Source organism: Temnothorax curvispinosus, unplaced genomic scaffold (genome assembly GCF_003070985.1).
Source record: "Temnothorax curvispinosus isolate PA1 unplaced genomic scaffold, ASM307098v1 QBEX01006657.1, whole genome shotgun sequence".
Lineage (NCBI taxonomy): Eukaryota > Metazoa > Arthropoda > Insecta > Hymenoptera > Formicidae > Temnothorax > Temnothorax curvispinosus.
The window spans coordinates 1473482-1499854 of NW_020216437.1; the positions used below are offsets into that span (position 1 = coordinate 1473482).

The 26373-nt window shown below is 40.6% G+C and overlaps 3 protein-coding genes across 5 annotated transcripts in view; 2 read left to right on the top strand and 1 right to left on the bottom strand.

The window, feature by feature from the left end:
• Positions 1-1167, top strand: part of LOC112456157 — a 5570-nt gene extending 4403 nt beyond the window's left edge. Inside the window, exons 2-3 of the mRNA XM_025018529.1 lie at positions 438-537; positions 618-1167. Coding sequence (XP_024874297.1) covers positions 438-537; positions 618-997 — 480 coding nt within the window. The 3' untranslated portion in view covers positions 998-1167. The remainder of the gene's footprint in view (positions 1-437; positions 538-617) is intronic.
• A 94-nt stretch (positions 1168-1261) lies between these two features.
• On the top strand, positions 1262-12582 carry LOC112456156 (PAN2-PAN3 deadenylation complex catalytic subunit PAN2). Of its 2 annotated transcripts, none has more exons than XM_025018526.1 (21): positions 1262-1945; positions 2694-2893; positions 2976-3145; positions 3217-3337; positions 3414-3610; positions 3709-3922; positions 4023-4159; positions 4341-4487; positions 4560-4656; positions 6576-6809; positions 6900-7139; positions 7443-7683; positions 8573-8752; positions 9086-9252; positions 9363-9531; positions 9609-10134; positions 10210-10427; positions 10558-10687; positions 10832-11053; positions 11137-11398; positions 11485-12582. In XM_025018526.1, the coding sequence occupies exons 1-21, from the start codon at positions 1852-1854 to the stop codon at positions 11497-11499; spliced, it is 3981 nt and encodes a 1326-aa protein (XP_024874294.1). In that variant the 5' UTR covers positions 1262-1851; the 3' UTR covers positions 11500-12582. The 2 variants fall into 2 exon arrangements, with proteins under 2 accessions (XP_024874294.1, XP_024874295.1); XM_025018527.1 differs by having other exon boundaries at positions 7443-7656.
• Positions 12583-12623: 41 nt separating this feature from the next.
• Positions 12624-26373, bottom strand: part of LOC112456155 (integrin alpha-PS2) — a 62591-nt gene continuing 48841 nt past the window's right edge. The window contains exons 6-14 of one of the 2 annotated variants that reach the window (XM_025018524.1): positions 20984-21032; positions 20600-20677; positions 19174-19349; positions 18529-18767; positions 17967-18278; positions 17581-17884; positions 16607-17506; positions 14325-16514; positions 12624-14130 (exon numbers count right to left, since the gene is read on the bottom strand). In XM_025018524.1, the coding sequence (XP_024874292.1) occupies positions 14038-14130; positions 14325-16514; positions 16607-17506; positions 17581-17884; positions 17967-18278; positions 18529-18767; positions 19174-19349; positions 20600-20677; positions 20984-21032 (4341 nt within the window). In that variant the 3' untranslated portion in view covers positions 12624-14037. The remainder of the gene's footprint in view (positions 14131-14324; positions 16515-16606; positions 17507-17580; positions 17885-17966; positions 18279-18528; positions 18768-19173; positions 19350-20599; positions 20678-20983; positions 21033-26373) is intronic. The other variant, XM_025018525.1, reaches the window with a different exon arrangement.

Below are 26373 nucleotides of genomic sequence, written 5' to 3' on the forward strand. Positions count from 1 at the left end.
GATACAAGTGAACAGTGTATGTTCAGTCAGATTGGGTCTGTTTTCTATAGCTGAACTGGCTGCACTCCTTCCAATGTGAAGTAAAAAAGATAAACTCTGAACTAGTGCATCCAGTTCTCTAGAAAACAGACCCATTGTTCCTCTTTTTCCCCTACAAATAGATTTGCTTGCAAAGAAACTATAAATAATAATAATTATCTTTTATACTTTCAAGTTGGACAAAAGACAAGTCCCAGCAGTGTTGAGAGAGGCATTGGCGGTGGATGTCTATTTGACAAACGAGTTTGTCAAATTGGTGGAAAAGATCCTACCCTTAAGACAGTTAAAAGTACATTATAAAGTATTGGAGGTATGAATAATCATTTATTTCTCTATCACTACTACTGCGTTGTAAGCTTCTCTAATCGCATTTATTTGCGTTGCCTCTCTCTCTGTAGATATCATGCCACGGCATACCTTGGCTCGCGACGTCTCTCGTATTAATCTGGGTTCTCAACAGCAAATCCTTGTATCAAATGCAAATCAATCTTTTACTAGGTATGATTCAAGTAAAATTCTATTATTTAAAATTACTCGGGAATCGATTGAGATATATATAAGTAAGAAAATAATTTCAGGACTGTTGCTCGACATCATCTTGGTCACTGTGCTCAAGGCAGCTACGAGAAGGAGGCGACCGACCGTCAATGACGATCCATTCGCCATAGGTCCTGACAAATACGCCTTCCCATCCGGACACGCGTCTCGCGCTGCATTTGTCGTGTACTTTTTCTTCTATCTGTGGCCCGTACCCTGGTTATACACGCCGCCTTTGCTAGCGTGGCTCTTCTCCGTATGCGTATCCAGACTAATGATGCGAAGACATCACATATTGGACGTGGTCGCTGGCGTACTTCTAGGTAGCTTCGAGGGTCTAATTATAGGCTATATTTATCTGGAGCAGGCGACATGCGTCAATTTAATCTCCTGGATTACGGACGAAAATATGGATAACTGAATAACATGTGTGTAATCCATGTATGAGAGATGCATAAAATATTATATTGGACTGCCATATCGTTCACTGATATTAAGCCAATGTAAGAGTTTGAATGTTTAAACTGTATATATAGTTGTATAACTGTAATTATGTACAACTGCGATCTATAAATCAGAAAGTTAATTGTGTCAGATGTTTCCTTTTAAAATATTATTAATATACATATTATATACATATATCATTCGCGCTTCTTTTTTTTTATTGAATTAAACGCCGATTATTGGGATTTGGCCCGAGTCTTGCTCAATCAATTCCTCGGAGGGCCGCTTTCACCGGGCTCTCGTTGGCGGCTCTGGAACTCTGGAGTGGCTGGCTGGCTGGACTGGCTGGAGTCGCGCGCCCGCCATTTCCAGATGTCGCGAGCGCTCAAGGCCGCGGCGCATCCTTGCCTTCGCGGAATCGTCGTCCGGACGTGCGGATCATGAATTAAATCGCGTCTCTCGACCAGTGGCGGAAGGCGCAGTTTCCCCCGAAAGTGAACGCGAGGAGACGCGGACGAAAGAAGGGTTATGCCGCGGCCGTCCGTCCGTTTTCCAGTCCGACGGGCCGCAGTGGCGTAGTGCGCAAAGTGTCTCGCTTGTTGCACAGTTGCCAAGGCGACTAAACGTGCGTGCGTGCGTGCCTGCGTACGTCTGTGCGTGTGTGCGGCACCGCGTACCTGCGAGTACGCGGTGTATTATGATAAGAGACCGATCGCCGTCGTTATCGAGACGCAATTCTCGTGTCACCTTCACGTCGCCGACGACGACGACGACGCCGCCGCCGTTTCGATGCCCCGCAGCGACGTAGTCTAAACAGAGTCGCCGCGCATCATGGACTACCCGGTGTTGGGCCACTACGACCCCACAGTAGAGGCCACGGACCACGGTGGAGGAGCGGTCGAAGAGGAGCAGCAAGAGCTGCTCTGTGAGTATCCCGCTTCCCGCTTGTCGCGTCGTCGCGCCGAGAGACGCGCTGGACCTGGAGACCTGGACCGCGGAAAAATTTCCCGCGAGAATTCCTCTGCCCCGTCGCGTCGGTTCCCCGCGTCGCGTCTGTTTCTACCTTTCGCGACGTTCGTTTGCTTTCGAACGCGCGGAGCGTCGGCGTCGGCTCTGTCAGCTGGCATCAGCTGTTTCTCCGACACGAGCACGGCGAGGAATCGTCCGTTGTTTTCTCCTGATACAGCGATTATAAAAGATCCTTGAAGCAAATAACGAGCAAATTGTTTTCTTCTCCAACAGTCGCACACGTGTTCCACCTTATACGTTTAACCTTAACGTAAAAAAATTGTTTTGTATTTGTAGCTGATATCCAGGGATAAAATAAATTAGTCATCACATTAAAGAGCGTGTGTGTCTTGTTTTGATCTGTGCGGCAAGTGTGAAGTACTTGGAAATAAGCTTAGCCCCCCCTCGCTTCGATGAAAATATATATAATTTATAGAAACATGACTTATAAATTAGCAAAAGAGATAGTTCGTTATTTTATATTTTATTCTTACGTTTTATTTAATTATTTATGTTAGATAAATTGAAAATGAAAAGAATATTTGAGAATATTTTGCCAAACTTCGCGTTAGTTCGCAAATATTCTTATGCTTGCTGCTTTTGGAATAAAGACGTGTATAAAAAATAAACCTGCTCAATTCTTAACTGGTCGATTCTCATTCCAGGGGAGATTCCAGGGGAGGAATGTAATTATGTCGTACCTGGGGATGAGTATGTACCTGCGACGGAGCAGTTTGGAGAGGACTTTGCCGGGGCCGAGTTTCACGAAACTAGAACATTGCTCGCCGATGGCGGAGATAGATTTGGAGTTTCCACTGCCACTTTCGATACGGTCGAGGAGCTTATGTGGATGGGGAATCAAGGAGTACGTTATTGATATGGGGATATTATTTAACCGAGACACTAAACAATTACTAATGTAGTTTATTAACATCAATTTGTTATAGGGTCACGTAACATCCTACTATGGACCCGGTTTACAAAAGTATACCTCTTTTCAAGTCCATGCAACGCAGGAGATACGTCACATTCATACCGTAGATGAGGGTATCTTAGTGTTGACTCAGAGTCAGTTGAGATGTCAATTGCGGAGAGGCATACCTATATTTACCCACACGTATGTTTTACATTACCTGTTTTGTATTAGCAATGCTATCCACGGATTTGAGCGAACCTTGATTGTTGTAGATCGGTGAATATGAACGACATGCAGTGTATGTTGCAAATCTCTCCAAATCGACTACTTATGGGCGGACATCAGGATAAAATAATTGATTTTAATCTTACCAGAGGAAAGGAGACTGGATTAGTAAGAATCTATTAATTAAATGTTACGAATTAATTCCGAGTTACATTAATGCAATGGTTTTGCGTTATGTTTGTAGGTGGATGTAGATGAGAATGGTTGTGCGATATTGAGACAACACAGTAGACTTATCTGCGCTGGTAATCCTGTGGGAAGGATAGATCTCAGGGACCCAAATACGTTATCGGTAGAACATACTTTGGACACGCATAGTGGTTCTTTAAGTGATTTCGATGTTCAAGGAAACTATCTTGTTACATGTGGATTCAGCAACAGGTGAGGCATAAGATAATCAGAAGGTCTTTAACCATCTTATGTGCAATATATATATTTAATATATTCAAACATACACATACATGAATTGTATTATTTAGTCGGCAGGGTCTTACCGTCGATCGATTTTTAATGGCCTACGATCTGAGACAAATGAGAGCATTAAGTCCAGTCACGACTATGGTATATCCTCTTTTATTGAAGTTCCTACCAAGTTATTCCAGTCGTCTCGCAGTGGTATCGCCACTAGGACAGATGCAACTACTTGATACAATATATGCTAATGTACAACCGTCAATGACGTGTTTATATCAGGTAAATTTATCATATGTTCAGAATAAATGAAAAATTTGAATTAGGAATTTAAAAAATTGAGAAAAATATAGAGAATATACAGAAATATGTATCGTATTAGGTTGCTACTGGCGGAGCGGCGATATTGTCATTTGATGTAGCTTCCACATCTCAGTGTCTTTGCTTTGGAGACTTGGCAGGCTCTATACATTTAATGTCCACTAACAACCCGGAGCCTCAATTTAATACATTTTCTAGGTCAGCAAGTATTTTAAATCAATAAAAATTTTTATATACTGAAGTAATTAACGAACTATTTATATTATGTACATATATAAAATTGAGAACAATTAGAAAATGAATACATAGAGCTGATAATGAAGAATAATTAAAATTAGATTGGAAATGTATAATAAGCATATATTTTTATTTTACTTAGGCCTACGGAGTTCGCCGATCCAATTGAGACAATACCATCAATTCCTTTTGACGACGATGTTACACCGTATAGTACTATACCGATGGTATATTCAGATCAACCACTGCTAAGTGATTGGCCTGAAGAATACTTGAAAAAAATTTATAGGTAGGTATCTCCTATTAGTTCCCGTTTTTGTACAACCGAGAAGCAAGCAAATTGATTTTCATTCTTTCACAGGAAAACACCACCAATAGATCCCGAAATCTTGCGCACAATGAAAATGCAGGGAACAATTGGATACGCGCCAAATCCTCAGGCTTTTCGCAGAAATCAAGTGAGGAAACAATATTCTCCTACTCTATTACAATATTCTCCGCCATCTCTTCTCAAATTATCTTAAGCTCCATTCATATATCCTTTAATGATTTTCCTACCTTTGTTTACCAAATTTCGAAAGCCATTTTGTTTATGACTTGATATCGAATTTAATATTGCTTTTATATAATTATTAAGTTGCTACCCGAATTTATATATATCTCTTATTTCAAAGGTATATTAATACACATACGTGTTCCTTCATGATTTTGAGGCTTTACTAGCGTGATCAATTAAAGCAATATACTGTCGACATGAAAATTAAAGCTAAAGCGTTTAGCGTTTAATTTTTTGAAAAACAAAGAATTTGCTATAATGTGATGAAGACTGATAACATTTCGTGATAATTATTATAGTCGGTAAAGAGACGTGATATATTTTCGTAAGCTAGTCCAGTGTATTCTACTAATTTTACAATAGTAGCATACAAAAAAATTAACAGTCTCAACGTGTATTAGGTATACGCATAAAATATTGAAATCTCATTTAGTCTTCTCGTTAGTTTGTTTCATATATTATCGATTTACAGTATATTCTATGAGAGAAAATGTTAATAAAATGATGTAATTTTGAAAAATTATATGAAGTTAATACATCGTTACATTTACATTAACACTGAAAATTACTAATTATTAACTTTTTTTTATCATATTAATAATTTTTTTGTTAGTGACATTTACAAGAATCTGTTTATTTTTATTCGATCAGTATTTGATACTGTATTTATATAAAATTGAGAAAAATAATGATTTTACATACGATAAAAGCACACAATTCTAAATAAATTTAAGATTAAATATAAAATGCATATTTTTGTTCTTCGAATTATATGAATCTTATGGATCTAATATCCTCAACAATGTGCCAAATACATATACATATAAAGAAAATAATATATAATAAAAATACATCTTTGCTCGGTATGTCGAAGTACTATAGCATATAAATGCACTGCATTCTAAATTCTAAATATATATTCTAATTCTATATATTTTTATTATTAGTTTAAAGAACTAGAAATATGAATGATATATGATTGCTGAATTCTGTCATTATTGAATATTACGTGTATATCTCTTCTTTTGTTAGTATTTAACATACAATATAAAAATAATTTCTTTCTTTTTTAAGAACTGCTACCGAAGCATATTACAAATTAAAAGTTGTTTTTTTTAATTTGGTTATACGATTAACACAAAGGCCTTATTACTTCTTTCGTTTTGCAGAGAAAAAAATTACAGCAGCGTTTAAGGAAAAACGTGCATTGAATTATATTATTGGTATATCGATAGTATAAGTCTTGTATAATTCCCTTTGTAGTTATTTGTGTTGACATTTACAGAACTCCAACGTAAAGAAGAAGAAACACGAATAAATGTTTCTAATATATTTTCCGTCGAAAGTTTCCACAATTCCTATATCTTATCGATCGGCGTGATACTTTACTGCTTTCAATCTCGCAATCCGCGCTATGTGTTTGTGATCGATTGCATTTTGTCTGTTTTTGTTTAATGATTTCCGCTCAATAATCTCGATAGGCGTATATTTACATGTAAAATATGTTCCGCATGAAATGTATATCAAAATTGTATTTGAGTGAGATAATAAAGGTTGTATGACATACAACAGTATGCGTAACTTTAATACGATGCGCCGCATTATATCAGTTTAGTTCCCATAACGCGTTCTTCAATAGGTATTATTTATTTTTTCACAGTCCAAAAGTCTGTACTCTATCATGCACCAAACTATACAAACTGTGCCTCGACAATTCACGTGTAACGCATGGCAAATTCCATGAAACAGAAACTATCTTGGCGAAAAATATTCGAATACGTTTTCACAGTGAAATAAAAATAAATAATACCTCTTTTGCAGATACCGTACAATCTGGAAAAACGATGGGGTTTAGTCGCGAAGCCTTTCGCGGGGGACTCACGGTCTAAAACAGATGACGGCACCTTTGTAGCCATACCTAAGCGTTATCGTAAAATCGAGTTGAAATACTCACGGCTTGGTTACGATGATTTCGATTTTGATCAGTACAATCGAACCAGTTTTTGCGGCCTGGAGGCTACACTTCCCAACAGTTATTGCAATGCTATGTTGCAGGTAAGCCCAAGAAAGCTATAGTGCCCGAGGTGAGTCGGGCCAACGAATAAGATAAGTTACAGATCAGACGCATACGTTCGTGCTTTGCAGTTGCTTTACTATTGCGAACCCGTAAGGGTAGCAATGCTCTCACATTCGTGCCAACGAGAGTTCTGTCTTTCTTGCGAATTGGGATTCTTGTTTCACATGCTGGATACGTCACGAGGATTTCCCTGCCAAGCTGCGAATTTCCTTAGGGCTTTTAGGACTGTACGGGAAGCGTCAGCTTTAGGACTTATATTGAACGACCCAGAATCCAAGAAAAAGATCAATCTGATTGTGCTCATACAAGTATGTTAATAGTTACAAAGTTCAGGGTAAAAACGTGCAAATTGTAATTACATTTTAAAAACTTTTATCAGAACGAGTGTCTAAAATATCTTTTATTTAAAATGCAAGAATAAATTTCAAATTTTTTAGTTATTCTTTATTTGATGCATGAATGTTTATAAATTTAATTTTCGAAAATATGTTTTTTTAAATGTTCAAATTTGTTTAAAAAGCGAAGAAAAACTAATCGTATGATATATTTATAAATGTTCAATTGATGATACATCGACATAAAGATTATTTGTGATTTGCATTTTGTATTAGAGCTGGAATAGATTCATTTTACATCAAATACATTACGAGATAGTGGAAACTAGGAAGCGACAGAAGGAAGAAGAGGCAGCGCGACTTAAGTCGGGTTCCAAATACCCCCCATTTGTTTATAACGAACAGGACTTCCCTAGCATTCTTGAGGATCTCGGTTCTCGATATAGAAGCCACGACGACGAGAGGAAAAAAAAGAGAAAGGAGGAGGATGGTAAATATATGTGGATCACATCGAAAGGTAAACACAATTTATGTGTAACCTTTGCACTGGGCACTTTTTGTGTTTATTTTTCAATTTGTATGTGATTTATTTTTTTGACTTGTTTACTTGATTCAAAGCGCTACAGCGATATATCCGAAGAGCAAGAGACAACTGAGAATTATATGATTATTGTATAATTGTAAGCATAATTTTCTATAACGCACGATTGCAGAAACATTACTCTCATTTTAATAGAATACTTTACGATCTTATTAAATCTTGCGTTCTTAGGATATCTCACAATTGCAATTTTCATAATGTACGCCGATGTAATGATTTTTTTAGAATGTACCTTTATTGATCTTATATTAAACCAATAATGGTAATGCTTTTTATTACTCCTTAAATCGCTTTACTTTATATTATATATATTTTTATAGTAGGAAGAGCAGCCAGCCCCTTCTACCTTACTTTCCAAAAGTTGCATGATCTTGCTTTTACACGAGAATCCTGGGATTTAAAAATATGTGATTAATATCTATGCGTTAAAAGTATCAACATTATAACACCGATATGTCAAATTATCTAATACATATATTTCTAATATACATATGTATATATTGTACATATATATTTTAGAGAATAATCTCAAAATTATCTCGATAATGTCTATGTTGCTTGGTTTAGAAAAAATCACAATCTAATAATTTTCTAAGTTTGACATAATATCCTAAATAAACAAAAACATATTAAACTATTATTACAAAACATCGGAAATTATAAACACATACATGTCGCTTTACTTAAATACTGTTATAGAATCGTATACATATTTCGTTTAGTGAAAATATTTTTACTTAATTGATTTTAATAATACCGTTAATAATATTCGTTTATTTTATCTTTGCGCATTTATTACGGGTAGACAAGACCACCAAAAAATCCGCCGAGGAGAATGAAGTGCGAGATGACGAATCAGAGATCAGTCGTCTATTTGGATCTGAACAAATGCACATACATCGCTGTCTCAAATGTGGGCAAGAAGCTACAAAACATTCCATCATGTTACTTTGTAACTTGATTTATCCGGAAATAGTTAATCCTTGTAAGCAGTTTTCAAGCAATGTGTCCAAGGCTTTGGCTAGATGGGAAATGAGTCTAGTGTGTAAAATGATTGAAATTTTAGCTATATATGTATATTCAGATGTACAAGTATTTTAAAGCAAAAAGAGGTATAAGAAACAGGTCGCAGTCTAAAAAAATAATTTTTTAATTTTTTAAATGTAAAAGATCTTAAAATCCAACAATGATACCACGTTTAAGACATTAAAGTTTCAAATGTTCTACACACTAAACCGACTTTTCGTCGGCTAACCGACCTTAACTTAACGCGCACATCCATACTCTCGCGGCTGAATACAAGATTTACCTTTTGTAGCTGAAGAGGTACCGTTCACAAATGTTCTTGCCCGCAGTTTAAAACCTGAGATAGTTACACCCGCATGGTGTGAAAATTGCCATAGATATCCATCTACTCTTCAGTCTCGACAATTGACTACACTACCTCAAATACTGGCTTTAAACTGCGGCTTAGATACTCAACAGGTACTTAGAACATCAAATTAGATGTGCAGTCGTAGCACGCACAAAATCAAAGCACAGAAACCGCATGTCATGCCCCATTTGTCTAAAGTCATGAGATCGAATTATTACAGGATAAGGCATTTTGGCAAAATCAAATGGACATCGTGGTGCAAAACGTGTTGACGGGGAAGGAGAGCAGTCCCAACTCCAGTCCTGTGCCCGTCACCGCGAAGCTCTGTCGTTATGGCAATAACTGCACGAGAACTGGATGTCGATTCAGGCACATTGGCCGCGACTCAGGTAAGCAAATACCTCGTCGTACAAATTAAATACGTCGCGTCGTTCTGAATTAATGTTAATTATAATTTATTGCGCAGAGACAGAAAAATTATTAAATACGTCGTCCTCCACTCCATCTACCTCGTCGACGGCGCCCGTTACATCGCCTCCTAGTCATTTGTATTATTTGCACTCCTGGATACCTCACAACATAGAGATCTCCCTCAAAGAAAACGGGGAGATGTCGGTTAAAAAAATCAGCGAACCAAAAACCGAATCGAATAACGATACATCCGTACAGACGAGCGTGATGGAGAACGGCCAAGATGACAAAACGGTAAAAGTAATTTCCAAGAATGCCGGCGACAACGGTGAGGAAAATGTTGAAAATTGTAGTATAGTGTCGAACGTGGAAGACAGCGAAGCCGTGAAAAGTACAAATCCGGAAATCACTTGTAATCCTCAAACGATACAGTACGGTCTCAGTGCTGTCGTCTGTTACATCGACGATAAGAATAACGAGGAGCGAAGGAACATTGTAGCGCTGCTAAAAGTGGGACCAAATTATCACAAACGATCGGGAGGCAACGCCGTATCGCAATGGTACATTTTCAACGACTTCTGGTGAGTTTTTCAGTATTTGGGAAAAAATTTATCTATAACGTTTATCATTTATTTTTTACACGACGCTTGTTATAGTATACAACCAGTGACACCGCAGGAAGCGGTATGGTTTAATCTCGATTGGAAAGTTCCATGTGTGCTTCATTATACAGCGATACCTGCACCCGAACCGACACAATTTGTCAGCCCTCTTACATACGACGTATTCGGGGAAGATAAATGTATTGCTCGCAGTGGTGGAACTAAAGTCATTACATTTACTCCCCTGTCGTCAGACGAAATGCCTAAGAAAGGTAGATTCCTCTGTTATAACAATTTCTAATTTTGCTTTCTATAATTCCGTTTTTTTATATAAAATTATTGTGCAATTTCAATATGGCTTGTCTTGTAGCCTCGTTATGTATGCTTGAATTTTTGTTGCAGGAGAGTTGGTAGGGATCGATGCAGAATTCGTTACTTTAAATCAGGAAGAATCTGAGCTACGGAGCGATGGAAAGATGTCAACTATAAAACCGAGCCATATGTCGGTCGCGCGAATCACCTGTATACGCGGGTATGATATCTATATGAATTATTTATGTAAACAGTAATGCTTTATAAATGAAGAGATTTTAATCTCCGATCGAATAAAAAATGCACTCAGTGCGATAATATTCGCGTTATTTTGAACTGTAATATTTTTCTTTTTTATAAATAGGCAAGGTCCATTAGAAGGTAAGGCGTTTATAGACGATTATATAAGCACTCAGGAACAAGTAGTCGATTATCTGACAAAATTCAGCGGGATCCAGCCGGGTGACTTAGACGCGAACTTTAGTAGCAAACATCTCACAACGCTGAAATCGACGTATCAAAAATTGAGGTTCTTAGTGGACAACGGCATAATCTTCGTCGGGCACGGCCTGAAAAACGATTTTAGGTGAAATTCTGCTTGCTATCTACGACAGTAATTCGTCATCTTATTGATGAGATTTTTTTGTTAAATGCGTGAATTTTTTGCAGGGTAATAAATTTGGTGGTGCCGCCGGAGCAAATAATAGATACAGTTTTGTTATTCCACTTACCTCATCATCGTATGGTATCATTGCGCTTCTTGACCTGGCATTTTTTGGGTAAAAACATTCAGTCTGAAACTCACGATTCGGCCGAGGACGCACGTGCAGCCTTAGAATTGTATCGCAAGTACAAAGAACTAGAAAGCTCTGGCACGTTGACAGAAGCGCTGAAGGAACTCTACGAAGTGGGCACCCAATTACAGTGGAAAGTAAGAACGAAAATTTTTATATTACTAAGCGTCATCCCTCGTCAAGTCTCATTAAATTTTTTTCTTTAAACATTATTTGATTTTAGGTCCCTGATAGCTGATATGAGGATAATATATATAACGATATAGATGATGAAATCAATAGTGATAATAACGATTAGATGATATGAATGTTCATGTGTCCATTATCTGACATCATTGTTCAAAAGCTACTCGGCGAACGCTATTCACATTCGTCGATAAAAATGTCGATGTTTAATCTAATGTTAAAGATAGGTTCGTCATTACATACTCGTCATTCACAGAGAACAGATTTATTCAACGCACACGTAATATTATTAGACGATGGAATTTTTCGGGGATCTCACATCGCAGCATCATGAAATTGAAAAAAGAATTGCAAAATTTATAGACATTAATATTCATTTAGACGTTGTTTTCGCTCATGCGTTAGATCATTGTTGCATTCGTATATCGAAAATACATGGTATACATATTTAATGGTAATACGCGAAATTACACATTTTTGTCACTATCTTGTCGACCGCATATAGCCCGTTAAAAGGATTAAATGAGAAACTTGTTGATCGTGATTTTAAATAGAAATTAAGCATAATGCAAAATTTGTACATATTGTCTGACAACATTATGGCGTTTTGAGGAGCAGTAACGATCTCGCACTGCCCGATAGAATATTCGCTCTAATTTCCTATCATTCATATTGTATCCCAAAGGTAATTCATATTCCATCTCACTCCATCAAACAATTGCCGAATATAGACGTAAATAGTTGTAGCACAATAGCAATAATCGAATTATGTATTTTTAAGTACATGATATCTCACTACTTTATTTTATATACGTATTTTTTTTAGTGCAACTTTTGTACGATTTTACGAAGACGAATTTTATATGCAGATCTTTTTATAAAAGATTTCATGGATTTTAATTTCCTCGATCACACACAATCGCCTTCACACATTTGTGCAAATACCAATCACATTTGCGGTCATCTGTAACTGTTATTCATTGCCATTTTTCGAAACTGATCCATTTGCGTGAGAAGCTCTCAAAACGCGGAAAAAATCTATTAACGAAAATATAATAGCAAATTTTACACACTGACAACTGTATGCATTATAAATTATTTTTATATACATTTTACCAATGAAAGAATATGAAGAATATGAAGGATACTGTCCAAAATATTGAAAAAAAAAGAGAATGAAGTATATATTTTTTTATATTTGGAGGAATTTTCTTATAATTTGTGCACGATATAACTTATACACTGGTTTCAGTGGTCAATGTAAGCCAGTAAATAGCACAAACGGTACACATGTTGATCGTAATCAAACGTTTGATTTATGTCAACCACTGTTACGTCATTGTAATTTTACAATAAATGATTGTACAAATTTATCCGACGTAATTTTTCTTCTTTTCAGCTGTAATTGAACTTTTAACAGATTTATTGGGGAAGAAATTAGTAATATACGTAAAATAGTGTTAATTTCATTATATGTATATATATATATTTTTAATATTATATCTTAATGTTGTATGTACAAGTCAGTTCTAGCTTCCTATTTATACCAGAAAGATATAAATCCTTTCTAATCAAATATTATTGCGTTAAACCACTTTTCGTGGATAGTTTTAGTATAACGTAAATTAATAATTTACAGATTGTACACACATTCACCTTGCGCGCGTGACGACGTATCACGCTATTGTTACAGCGCTCAAGCATACGTTACGGTATTACATATATAACATACAAATTTAATAAATAATTAAAAAATCCCATGCGATTTCAAAATCGCTCTACAGGGAGATTTAGACCCCTTTCAAACAAGTCTACATTCGAAATGCTGCTAACAAAAGCAGCACTCAAAATAACTATAAAAAAACATCTGAAAGACATCTGAAGAATTGCCTACACCGTGATATACTATTCGATATCTGGTCGTCAAATGCTCGTATGAAAGGAGTCTTAAAGGAAAGATTATCTATAATATTTTCGGCACCCGAATGAGCTTCGCTAAGAGAATTATCGGCGAGATATGAAATCGTTTTAGTGCCGACCGAACACGGGTAAAAAAATAATTAGTTGTACTCTATCGTAAAAAAGACAGCGGAAGCGACGAGGCACGTATCAAGGCGTTCTACCGCGGTTGACGGTATAGAAAAAAATAACATTATACATATATTACGTATATACACGAAAATACGATTCGTCGAAGAATGTCGAGATATTCGTTCGTAACTGCCGTCTGTACGCGCGGCTTAAGTAATTACAGGTAATAATTAAAAAAAAAAAGAAGAAGAAGAACGTCTCCTGACTAGAAACTTGTATGGTCGAGCTGCAGGAGCTGGAAGGAGTATTCACGGCAGTATACGTGTGACAAATCAATCATCACCCAGAATCAACGCTTCCAGTGCACCTCGGCAGATGCTCGCCTGGCCTGGATGCGGATTAAGGCACTGTTGAACGCTAATGAGATACTCGACAGAAGTCGAAACTGTGTCTGCAGACTACATCAAGCGAATCCACGCGATGCGCCTACGATTCGATCTGGTATGGCCAAAAAGTCGAAAGTTTCGACAGAAGAAAGGTGGACAGTGGTGATCCTTGTTTAGTGATCCTCGCCTTGTTGGAAGTGACCGTTTCGATTCAGCGGTTGTCTCTCTGGAGCGTCGGAGGGCCTGTTCCTCTTGAAGAAACCGCACTGTAAATAATAAAATGGGTTGATTATCATTGCTTCACCCTTATCTCAATCACTCATTATTATCAATACTGTAGACTAAATCAATTTATACAAGGGAGCAAATTTAAATATTATTCAGTTATTCAGATAAACGTTTCTTACTTGCAAAAAATTTAGAAATGGTAATTTTTCTACATTATATTTTCTGTACTAACTTTATAAAGCAGGTAAATGAGCAGCAAGAGGATTATCATTCCCGCACAAGCTGACAGAACCACCACCCATATTGGAATCATGTCCGGAGTGGAAGGCGCCGCGCTGGGCTCGATGTTCGTTGTAACTTCGTCGCTCCTGATGACCTGTTCTGCAGGCGTACCGATGAATGGTTGCTTCGTGACACGTGCCACCAGCTTCGTCGACACCTTCACTTTCTCCTTAAGAGCTACTTCCTTCAAAGTTCTAGCGTCCACGCGATATCTCGCGCTGATCCAGACTTCTTGGTCCTTCTTCAATGGACCCAACACGCATCGCAACATAACGCACTTCGCCGCATCACACGGCGGCACTGGTATCTGCGACTCGGGATCGTTTTCCTGGTAGTAATCGTCATCCTGGAACGTAGTTGCGTCGGACGGGAAATCGTCCGTCTCGAGGTCTCGTCGATGCCTGTGGAACCGTTCGAATTTCTTGAATTCCTCGACATCGACCACGTCGCTCTCGCGTCTGTATCTCGAGCTTGGAAAATTAGGATCTGGTCTGTTAGTAGGGAACTCGTCGTCGAACCGTTCACGGTTTCTCCCGTAGACTCTGGTGTTACTCGTTCTCTCTTCCGTTCGTCTCTCTTCATGTGTACGAGTATTATATCTGCTTTCATACCCTCCGTCTGAAGTTGCACCGAGACTGGATGATTCCTCGTTCCAAGATTGACTATGAGTTCCCTGACCTTGATTTTCAACGTCACCACCTTGATAGCTATCGTGCGGGCCACGCAAAGTGTACGTTCTTTCCTCAGTGTGCGTAAACGAACCCTGAAGAGGGAACCTTCGACCATCCTTCAACACGATGTAACCTTTGCCGTCCGAAGCAACAAGTAAATGGCCTTCTATCCTGAGAAATCGACTGTCGCGAGGCTCCGTAGATTCTGAAACGTAGCTTTGCCCGCCGTAACGATCCTGAAGGGGGAACATAGAGCCGTCCTGGAATTCTATGTACTCTTTCCTGTCAGCGGATGTCCTGAATCTCGCCTTGAACTGGACATACTGTTGTCCCTGTCTGTTGTATAGCTGATAACCAGTTGCATCTTTCGACAACGTGCCAAAGATCCGCTCCAGTTCTTGCGTGGAGCTGACATTGTGCAAACCAAATTCCTGACTTCCGACCGTTTCCTCGCGATCGCCAGTGATAAAATCATCTTCCGTAGTTCGATGATAACCATCCGTGGTTACACCGTAGCGCCTTTCTTCATCGTAATTGTACCTGTGTTCCCTCTCTTCCTGCAGGCGTCTTACTTCTTGCTGTCTTTGCCGTTCTTCTTCCTCTTTTCGCCATTCCTCTTCCTGCCGACGTCGCTCTAACTCCTCCCGATGACGTTGCAGGGCGATATGTTCTTGTTCCTCTTGCTGACGTATTAGAAGTGCCTCTTCTTGCAGCTTCCTCCGCTGGGTCTCCTCTTCTTGCAGCTTCCTCCACTGAGTCTCCTCTTCTTGCAGCTTCCTCCGCTGGGTCTCTTCTTCTTGCAGCTTCCTCTGTCGAGTCTCCTCCTCTTGCCGCAGACGAACCTCCTCCTGCTGCCTCAACAGCTCCTGGTATCGCCTCTCGCTCTCAGTCATAACGGAATCGTATCTATCCGGAGGTGAAATCGTATGTCCTTGCGCTTCACCGCTCTCCTGCCAACGACTTTCCACCCTAACGGATTGATTAGTGCGAGTTCCATAGGACTGCTCGAGATCGGGCAACCTTGAGCCAAAGGATTCCTCCTCAGACCCACGGAATCCTCCGCCTAAAGTCGTGGAACCGTAACTACCGCTCGATTCCGTGTGAAAAACAACTCCGCCGCGATTGCTGGATGAGTCACTGCTACCGTTCGAGCTAGTTCCGGAAGAATTGTGCGTATACGTCGTGGTGAGCACTTCGGGTTTCTCTCCCGCGTTCAGCTGAATCCGCCTACTCTCGGCAGTGCTGGAAGAAGAGGCGGAGGACGACGACGATGACGAGAAGTGGTGTCGTGATTTCTGGATATTCGAACTGTCGCCACTACTAATCTCGGCCTCTTCCTTCTGACTCACTTTGTTATGGTCTATCTCGAAGCCTCTTTGAACATTGATTGTTCTGCCTGATTGCGACTCGTCCAGGATTACGCCAGAGTAATCAGGGTAATTTAGGTGCACTCTTCTACGCTGATCCAACTGCAAATGCATTATTATGATTTATACTGCCTGGATATATTATATTTGATATATGATATTGATAAAAAAATAATTTTCCGCTTTATACGTACCTTCAAACTGAGATAATTTGCATTGGCAGATTCGCAGGCGATCGGTCCCGCAGTCTCTGGCTGTTCCAGCAAATACATTAGTATCTTTCCGGATAAAGTTTGAGCGGGCCATACAAGGAACGCTTCTGCCTCGACGATATCCGATGGGCCTTGATTGCGAATCGTATAATTGTGCGTCACCGCTGGTCCCAACTCGAGCTCCGTTGTAATATTCACGGCAGTGTAATTGTCGGGATTATAATAGAGATCCTTGGGTTTGCTCTCGCCGTCGACGCGCACGTCTGTCTCTATCCAGATCGGTAGTGACAAATGCTGGCTGTTATCATAGCTAGTGCTGGAATCCTCGGGGTTCGTAGTGTTGACATGCATATCGAACTCGTAGATGGGCTTCATCCCGTGAGACGTCACGGGCTGAAGTAGCACCTTAAACTTTACCAGTTTTTTCTGTGGCAGTGGATTTCCGATATCACAACGTAGAGTGTTGTTGTTTGATTGCTTGGGCGCGGAACAGTGAACGGGAATCTCCAGGGTCTCGACACGCTCGATCTTGATGTAATCGATGCCGGCCGGTAACTGCAGATTATAGGTCGCCTCGAATGCGTCCTCGCCCGCATTCTGAACCAAAACTTCGAGTTCCAACCTTTTGCCAGATCCTAACAAGTATCTGCCAACGTTGGACTTGACGCTGAGCTGTAAGTTGGGTATGCAGATGTTGTCAGAACCGCAGTTCTTTCTGATAGAAAGAGTATCCTTCCTGGAGGTCGTCGCGCCGAGGACGGGTCTTAGTGGCATTCTAGGATCACGACGGCGATTATCCGGAATCCGTTCTTCCTCTAGACTCATACGCATCTCGGCGTCCAACGACGTTAGCTTGTCGCGAATGTTCGGAATCACGTACACCTTTAAGAATGATGCCAAAGTTGTAAATTTTGAAAAAAGAAAGCATATGATATTAAAACTATTTGTCTACTCACCTGGACTGTGCGACAGAACTGGCGATCGCGTTCAACCGTGATCGTATGATTCATCGTATTTCTGCCCTCCAATTCCAGGAAGAACAATCTCGGATTTTTCGTCTTCTTCACATCGAGTACGTATTGTATATTGAAATTGTGCCTCGTGAGAACACCCTCTCCCGAGTATCTGAAGCAAGCCCTAAGCGGAAAACACGTGACTCTGGTGTTGTCCGAAAGCGTGCAGTTCCTGTCGTCCAAGGAGATCAACTTGGATTCCGAGTCGAAGACCACGTAGGAGTCCATCTTGATCACCGGCCGTGATCTGGAGAACGAGCACAAGGTTCAACTTCGAAACTCGATGCGATCTAAAGACATTCGAGAATCGAAAGATGATTGATAACAACCTGAAGAACATTGCTGCCCCCGACTCGTATGCACCGACTACTAAATCTGGATAAACGTTGCCATCGAGGTCAAGGCCACCGGCCACGGAGAATCCGAAGGTCTGCACCGGATTGTCCAGATCCTCCGCGTGGATCACCTGGGAATACTTCTCCAGGACTCCGGTCCGCGAGCCGTGGTAGATGTAGACGGCACCGCGACCGTTTGGACCACCGTAGGGCGCGCCGACAACGAAGTCACCGTAACCGTCACGGTCGATGTCCCCCAGAGAGGCCAGCGACAAGCCGAAACGTCCGCGGTTGCTTTCGCCGTCCCTGGATAACGATAAGCTTTATCGCCGCGGTTCAACAAACTTGCGCGACGCAGGGCTCATTTAACCCTTCGGGTCGGAGTTAATGAACTTGCGGAGCAGCGGAGATATTGCAGCGCCTCCGCTCTACGGAGGAATTTTCTCTCTATATATCTCTCTATATTTTTTTGTAGATATAATGTACAATATAATATATTGCCTCCCTCTTTTCTCCCACATTCTTTAAAGCACTCGTGAAAAGCTTCATTATATACCTTGTGTCAAATTTGCGAAACTTCTCCGCACCATCGCCCTGATAGATAACATAGATTCTTCCGGTTTCGATGGTCATTTCCGGGTTATCTGGAACAGTGTACATGGGTGCACCGACTATCAGGTCATCCAACCCGTCCCCGTCTATATCGCCAGCAGCCACGGCGTAACCGAAGTAAGCACCCATTTGTTCGCCAGTGAGATTTCGAGGGTTCGTCATATTCGATGTGAACAGTATGACCTACGATCACATTTTCGCGTCAGCCCACATCCACAATGACGAAACGTATATTGCTCCCGTGGAAATTTGATCTCGGTTTTGCAAATTTCGATCTTCATCAATTTAAGTTTCACGCGATACGTATACTTACAATTTAATATTCCTGAGAAATTTAATTAATTTAATTTTAGAGAGTTGTTTAAAAAAATATTGCTCTGAGCAAAAGTGCCTGCATCTAACAAAATTTATCTTGTAATATTCCTCACGTTTATCGATATTCTTGCGTTCAGATACTATGTGCCTGAATTTTTTAATATTTTCATATTGCGATTATTTCTCTTTTCTCTTTCTTCTACATTTCCATCGTCATGCTTTTGTACTTCATGTCTTTGTATTTCAACTTGTAATGCGATACTCTTTTACGCACCTTGCCCAGAAGATCGGAACCGCGCGGGACGCCAACCGCGGTACCACTATCTCCATTCCCAACGAAATCTCCTGTCGCGACGGAATAACCCATATAACTATCGTCCTCCTTCGCCGGACCCTCTTTGGTGAACATGATTCTCGATCGACCATTCAAGGGCTGCGAAAACGCTTGTCCTACAAAACGATTCCATGACGTTAGTAAAAGATATATCCCATCAGGAAGCGATGGGGATGCAAGTGTTTTCGTGACTGCGGCTTTAGTAGAAGATCTCTGAAAGGCTGTCGGCCTTTGCTGCAGTCAGAAAATAGCTCGCACAAAAAGCTTCACAAAACCTTGTATCGCGTTAAAATGCACGCTGTGCAACTGATTTTGAATTTCCATCGGACGAAGAGCAATTTGACAGATAGTTATAGCAAATCGTTAAAACGAATTATTCTCCAAAATATTAATTTACAGAAGAAATCACATAGTCACACGCATATATTTATATATGTATGTGTATATATTTAATTTTATTTTCTAAGATTTTGTGAAAATAACATACAGTATAAACATAGGAATGACAAGCTTTTCTATTATTAATCTAGCATTTGTTCTCGCTATTAATGTCAAGCGATCGTCACTATGTAGCAACGTTGGCGCAAACTCTCGATTAAGGGTATTATAGCTTTCTAGTTGGATCCGTATTACCACGGCTCTTGCTGCATCTGTAGCTTGCTGAAGCTGTAAGAAGCGGGCCCGCACCTGTTAGAAATTTTGTCACCCACCACTTATTTGGCAGTAATTACAAAGAAACGGGTCATACTTCGCGTTAATTGTCGCAATAGCTGACTTTTAACTCAGGAAAACAAAACACAGAAACAGATTTCAATTTGATAGGAATTTTTAATTAATTTAATTCGTAATAACATTAAGTAATAACATTAAGTATTATAACATAAAATATCAAACACAGAGACTGCGAATCATTCCAGTCACGTATGAAGAATGACTCAGGAAATTAATCAAATTAATTTTAACACATTTTCGAACTATATAATGGGCATAGTTATACACACTTTACTCATCGATTTTAATCATATAATTAATAACAAGCGTAATATGTTAAGCACGAAAACAAATGATTGGAGTTACTGCCAAGCAAGTGCGAAGAGGGTGGAAAATACTCTCGTGTTACTTGATACCTGCCTCCGAGGACGATTTCCTGCGATTAATGCGAATTATTATTGCCGGCTTTCACTTCAGTTTTTCGCACTCTCGGAAAAAGCCGACAAGCAACACGTTTGTTAATTTGGCACGTAAGAAGTCGTCAATACGAGAGAATGGTAGCTTATTAGAAATGGGGGGGGGGGTATGGGGCGACAGGGTAAGGGTGGAGAGTATTTTAATTATACGGGGGACGCCTGCAAAGTGTTCGCGATACCTGATGCTTCGGCTTCGGTGACTAACATCGTCGCCACGAACTTCAACTTCATGGCGGTGGCGATTGAGTATATCTGACCTGCAATTTGTTAAAGGAAATTCCTCTCTGAATTATTAGTTAGATCTGGAGTCGCACGCTCTTTCTTTCTCTTTCTCTCTCTCTCTCTCTCTCTCTCTTTCTCTCTCTAATCGCTAATCAACATCCGCTCCTCCGTTCTCGTTCAGTCGCATCACCCCGTGGATCAGATAATTTTGATTGAAAAAAAGAAAAACAATAGATCACGTCAACGTTTTAGCTTAAAAGACAGATTCTCGGCCGGTTCACGTTACGTCCTAAGATATACGGGCGTTATCTTACAGATGAAAATTTGATAAAGGACCTCACCTTGCCAGTAATAACTGCCCGGTGCTCCTATGAAGAGTCTCTCGCCACTCTGAAACAAGTAGAAAAGTAACTGTCAGCGAATTTCTTCACTCGTTGTGAGAAAAATGTTAAAACCAAGTCCTAATTTATTTTCAACACTTTGCTCGCATTCACACAATTGTTATTTTCCTTCGTGGGAGAGAGAATTATCTTGCAAAGTAAAAAAAAAGGCAATAAATGATACGTGTGATCGTCAGTGCCTCGGGTGCATAACCAGGAAACGCGGACGCACCCACGAAAGTCTAATTTTCGTTCTTTTTTTATTATTATTTATAAGATAATGCCGTGGATAAGAGAGGGCAGGGCTCGTGCCCGCGAGATGCGATAAATCAACCGCTCGTATATATGCAAGTCGCACATTTGCTGCACGCGTTTGCACACAGTCGCGTCGCGCATGTTAAACCGTACGAGTAAACCGCGGTGGCCTTTACGATAGAGATTTCTCGGTATACGAATACGAAGTGCCATCGTCTCTTGTGATGCATCAAGAAAAAAACACTGCGAGACTATAGAGAGATCGTTGGCATCTTGATCGGACGATAAAATATCGTGAGATACCGCGAATACGATACCTGTCGATGACTCTCTCTCTCTCATAAATCTGTGGTGCATTATGCTCTGTTACGAAATATCCGCAGCATTCCTAACGGTTCCTAACATGCGGGGTGATCGAAGATAAAGATTTCTTTTTCACGAATCAGGCTTTACGAATTCAAATGCCCAACAAGATCTTTTGTGAGTGGCTTTTGCTCTGGTAAATTTTTAATTCGATAATTAATCACAGAGTTATGTAATCTTAAATTTATTCAAAGTTCACGCAGCAAATTTGTCGTTTTTTTTTTTTATTATCAAGAACCCGAAAGTGTAAAGATGTCGAATTGTGAAGACGGATCGACATAGTAAATGTGATAAGTACACGCACCAAGGGACATTTGCGCGGCATCGCGTACAGCATGCATTATTTATGACCGCAATATGTAATGGAAGCAACCGTGCTTTTGTTGCGCAACATCTGTCTCGCGCGTTAAATGCGCGCGAACCACAGTAAGTCCGCGGCACAAAGACCGCTCGCGGTACGCGGCACAGCGTGCTCTTTTACCGTCCGTACAAAAATATTAATCATCGCAAAACGGTATGCAACTGATACGCGACAATGGGAGCGCCAACGTCGTGAGACGTTAAACGTTCTCCAAAACGTATAACTCACACAACGCCGGCGGTCCCCGGAGCGGAGGCGTGGAAAAATCGATGTACTGTGTTTCAAAGTGTCCGCGAAAGGCAAGACGCAATGAAGGAGCCGCGTTTCGCAGGACGGAAAATGAATGTGGCACGGCCCGTGTAATAAAGCAAGAATTTCATTCGCCTCCGAGCCTACACGTCGCATTTATTTTCGTTTGTTTCCCGGAACGGGAATGTATCCTCTCTGCAAGGAGGAATGATTAAAGTAACACTGTCCGCGAGATAGAGAAACCATCTCTCTCGAGAGTTTCACACACACACACGGTACCGCCTCCCGCGATGTGAGACCTCCGTTGAATCGGTACGTGAGAACTCGAGTGGCTCTCGAAATTGTCGACGTACTCGATGCCTGTTGACCCTTTTGCGCCCGTCATTCCCATGCAACGCATCGAAGGTACTTGTACGGTTAGCACTTACGAAACGGATACTGTATTCGACAGTCCACTGAATCCAAGTGAAATCACGGAAGTCCGCCCACTCGTGGATTTACACGAGGGAATTCTTTCGTTCACCTTGTCCCGATAATTGCCGAGAACTGCAGTCAGATTTCGGAAAAATCTACGAGGCGACCAGAAGATACCGAACATCGCGAAGAGACGAACAGCTAATTAATTTGTCTTTTCCTCATCGTCGGATTATCATCATCTGTATTGTAGCAATTATTGTAGCAACTTCCGCGTATACAACCCTACGGGAAAAAGTAGTTAGAGTTTGTGCGTAGTGTCGAGGTCGCGACCCTGTAAACCAGCATACTCGATCGTGCATCACGATGCGTTTTACGTTTTACGTATCGTAACGGTGCACTCCCACGCACTCGGCTAACGGCGGTGTCGAAGTAATGAAGATTACGGCTCGCATACATATTAATCGACAGTCTACATGAATGATCGTGAGAGAAACTGAATGCGTAAGTATACGCGATAAGATCATGCAATATGGATATGGCAACGGATTCAAAACGGAACGGGAAACGTTGGCTACTTTTACGCGATTATACTTTCAGATCCAGTTTGCGTTATCAAACTGGATTCCAATGCTCGTAGAAATATAGCGATATTAAAATTATAATTGTATGAGAATCGATAATCTTCTATATAATTAACAAATCTTCGACTAAATTCAATTCCGAGCAGAGTTAGTTTTAGTGGCATTTTTATATAAAGTTTAAATATTAAGACATTTAATATTATCATAATCAAAAAATTATGCGAAAAAGTATAAGCAATCAATTTTTATAAAGGACAAAATTAATCGATTCTAAATTAGCAAAAAAAAACGAATTAGATTACGAACGAATTAATTCATTGAAGAAGATCTGGAATACCTACTCTGCAAATAAATATCTGATTTTTTCAAGAAAAACACCGTCGAACGATATAGACTTCTTTTAAAAATTTATTTGTCAAGATTTCGTGTGAATAGCGCCCGGATCAAAGTGTTAACCGCGCGACAATGTCGTTACACTCTCTTAAGACGCACCCACGCGTTGACGCGTTCGCCTACGCGAAGGATCCGCCGCTGCAGGGAAGATACAATTTCTACAGATCGCAGGAAGAGAGAGGGACGCGTTAATGCGAGTTGGGAAGAAGAGCGCAATGCGCGGACGAAATCGTGTAACACGAGATTCCCATTTTTTATGCGGTGACGCACTTCCCTTTGCGACACGCGATATCTCGCAATTGTGCGGTGAACAACGTTGCCAGGAGATTATTGGATTATAGTCGAAGTTGTTTTGCGTACGGACAATAAAATCGCGTTATTATTTTCTGTAACTCTAGACGCACAGGAGAGTTAATGAGATTATGGAGAAATGAACGATAATACTGGAACATAACAGCAATGTATTAATAGCAATAGTAGCAGTAAAGAGATAAATTGTAATCATTCCACGATTATTATATTATTTTCGAGACATAATAATTTAACGTTTACTCGACACTTGATTAATCTACAGCAAAAATATAAATATTCTAATTTAAAACGACAGCAAATAATTTAAGATAATATTTTGTGTAATCGATGACACTATGTGTAATTGATGAAATTATTTTGTTGTGATCCAACAACTGAAAGAATTTTTCTTCGAAAGACCTTCAGCAATGAAATCAAGAGATCTCTTTCTGAAGAAGGGGATTACCGAGGAATCGCGGTAGAAAGCGAAGCCGTCGGCGCTCGGTGGCGAAGGTGCGCGTTTCACGAGAAAAAGAGCGTGTCTAGTTTCGTTTTACTCTGCTTATCATGAGAAACGGCGGCCGTTTATAAGACAATGCAACCGCGAGGGTAGAGAGACGACCTCACCGGCGCGTAGGTGGCCTTCTTGCGGCGTCGCACGACGGTGAACACGGAACACGGTGACAGAACGAAATGTCCGAGCCTTAAATGGCCATCTGAAACTCTCCTGCTGTTTGCCTCTTCGCGACCGCTCGTCCTATCCCTCCGACTTCCTCCTCCGCAACCGACGGCGACGGCGACGGCGACAGCGACGGCGACGACGACAAGACATCGCGCCGCGTATGTGTATATACGCGCGCTTTAAACGCGCGGACACAATGTCACCGTGAGGACGGAGAATCGTCTCCCTTTAGTGGCGTCAATTTTTCGCCTCGTCGAGACGTTCTCGAGTGACGCGATAACGAACGGTCGTCTGCCTTCGGTTTTGCGAGAAGAAGATACCAAAGTGTGAAAACAGATATACGCGAAGAGGTGATTAACACGTCGACGGGCAGTCACGGATCTCGTTGTCACAGTAGAAAATCCATTTTATTGTAACGTCACTCTTAAGTCACGAGGTGGCCATTATCTTGTCGCAATATTGAAAACCGAAAAAGAAGAGACACTTCGAACAGCGCTATTTTTCAACTTTGGCGCGTCGTAGATATTCGTCGGCGACGAATTACTACACATCACTGTACATAGATCTTTAGTTTTGACGTTCAAAGAATTTCTATAAACATACATACAATTTTTGTAAAATTTGTGCAATACGGTTAAACTTCCGGGTATACAAGAGAATAAATATCGCGGGTACCCACAGCCGCGAAAATTCGCTTAGCGTGGCAATCAGAGGAGCGCGGCCGATGTAAATGCGGCAACTCGGCAACGTGAATTCCCCGGTTCCGGTAGAATTACAGCGTTTGTGCCGTCGTTTGTAACACGACCGCCGACGCAATCGCGGACTGCGTTGGTCCTAATGGACCCCGCGATTGCTTATCAGAATCCAGCGAAAACGCATCCGCCGCATTCCTCCTAGTCGGATCAAACCAGTCCACAAATCCCTCGCCTCTCATACGAAGTAAGTATAAGGGAAACGTTATTCCTCGCCGAGCAAATTAACATTCGAGCAGTCACGCGCGTTACCTGAGATAAGATATTAAATAAGGAACTGCTTTAAGGTGTTGAGAACCAGGATATACATGCAACTCGATTAGTAAAATTAACATATACCGTTCGTTCTAGCACTTCTATCGCGACTGCTGAGAAAGTATATTTGATTGCTCAACACTATTATATATTTTCCAAGATTTCAATTCATTCGTATCACGTTGCCAATAATGTAGCCTTAAAAAATCCAATTCTTTAATTTAAAAAAATATTATTAAATATTATCAATTTTGTGAAGAAATTTAAAAAATTATGTTTTTGAAGCAATCATATATTAATACTAAAGCTTTTAGACAAGGCGCAACGAGATAAAGTTTTATTTTTTTATGCAAGTCAGCTATTAAAAGTTAAAACGAAATTTTGTTACTCGACTCCAGGTTTTAAGGATCGCTTTGGGAACCACGTACATTCGTGTGCAAGGGTGCAATGATGGACCAGATTCGCCGCATTTCGGTGCAATCTTTTGTTTGTCGTCTCGCAAGTATTATTATTTGTGAGTCGCGGTACGCCGTGCCAAGCGATTCGCATGATCCGCTCCGGGAACAATAGGGGCCCTCCTCGTCGGCCAAACAATGTCAAACATGCGATCGAGTCACGTGTACACCATCGCGACGCGATAGGGTGCTCCGGCGCGGGTGCAACAGCCGTAACTTTTGTGTTCAGGCGCCATCCGTCTCTAGGGCCCTCCCAAGCCGGGCCGAGCCGAGCACGGAGGACGCAGAGCGGGCCGT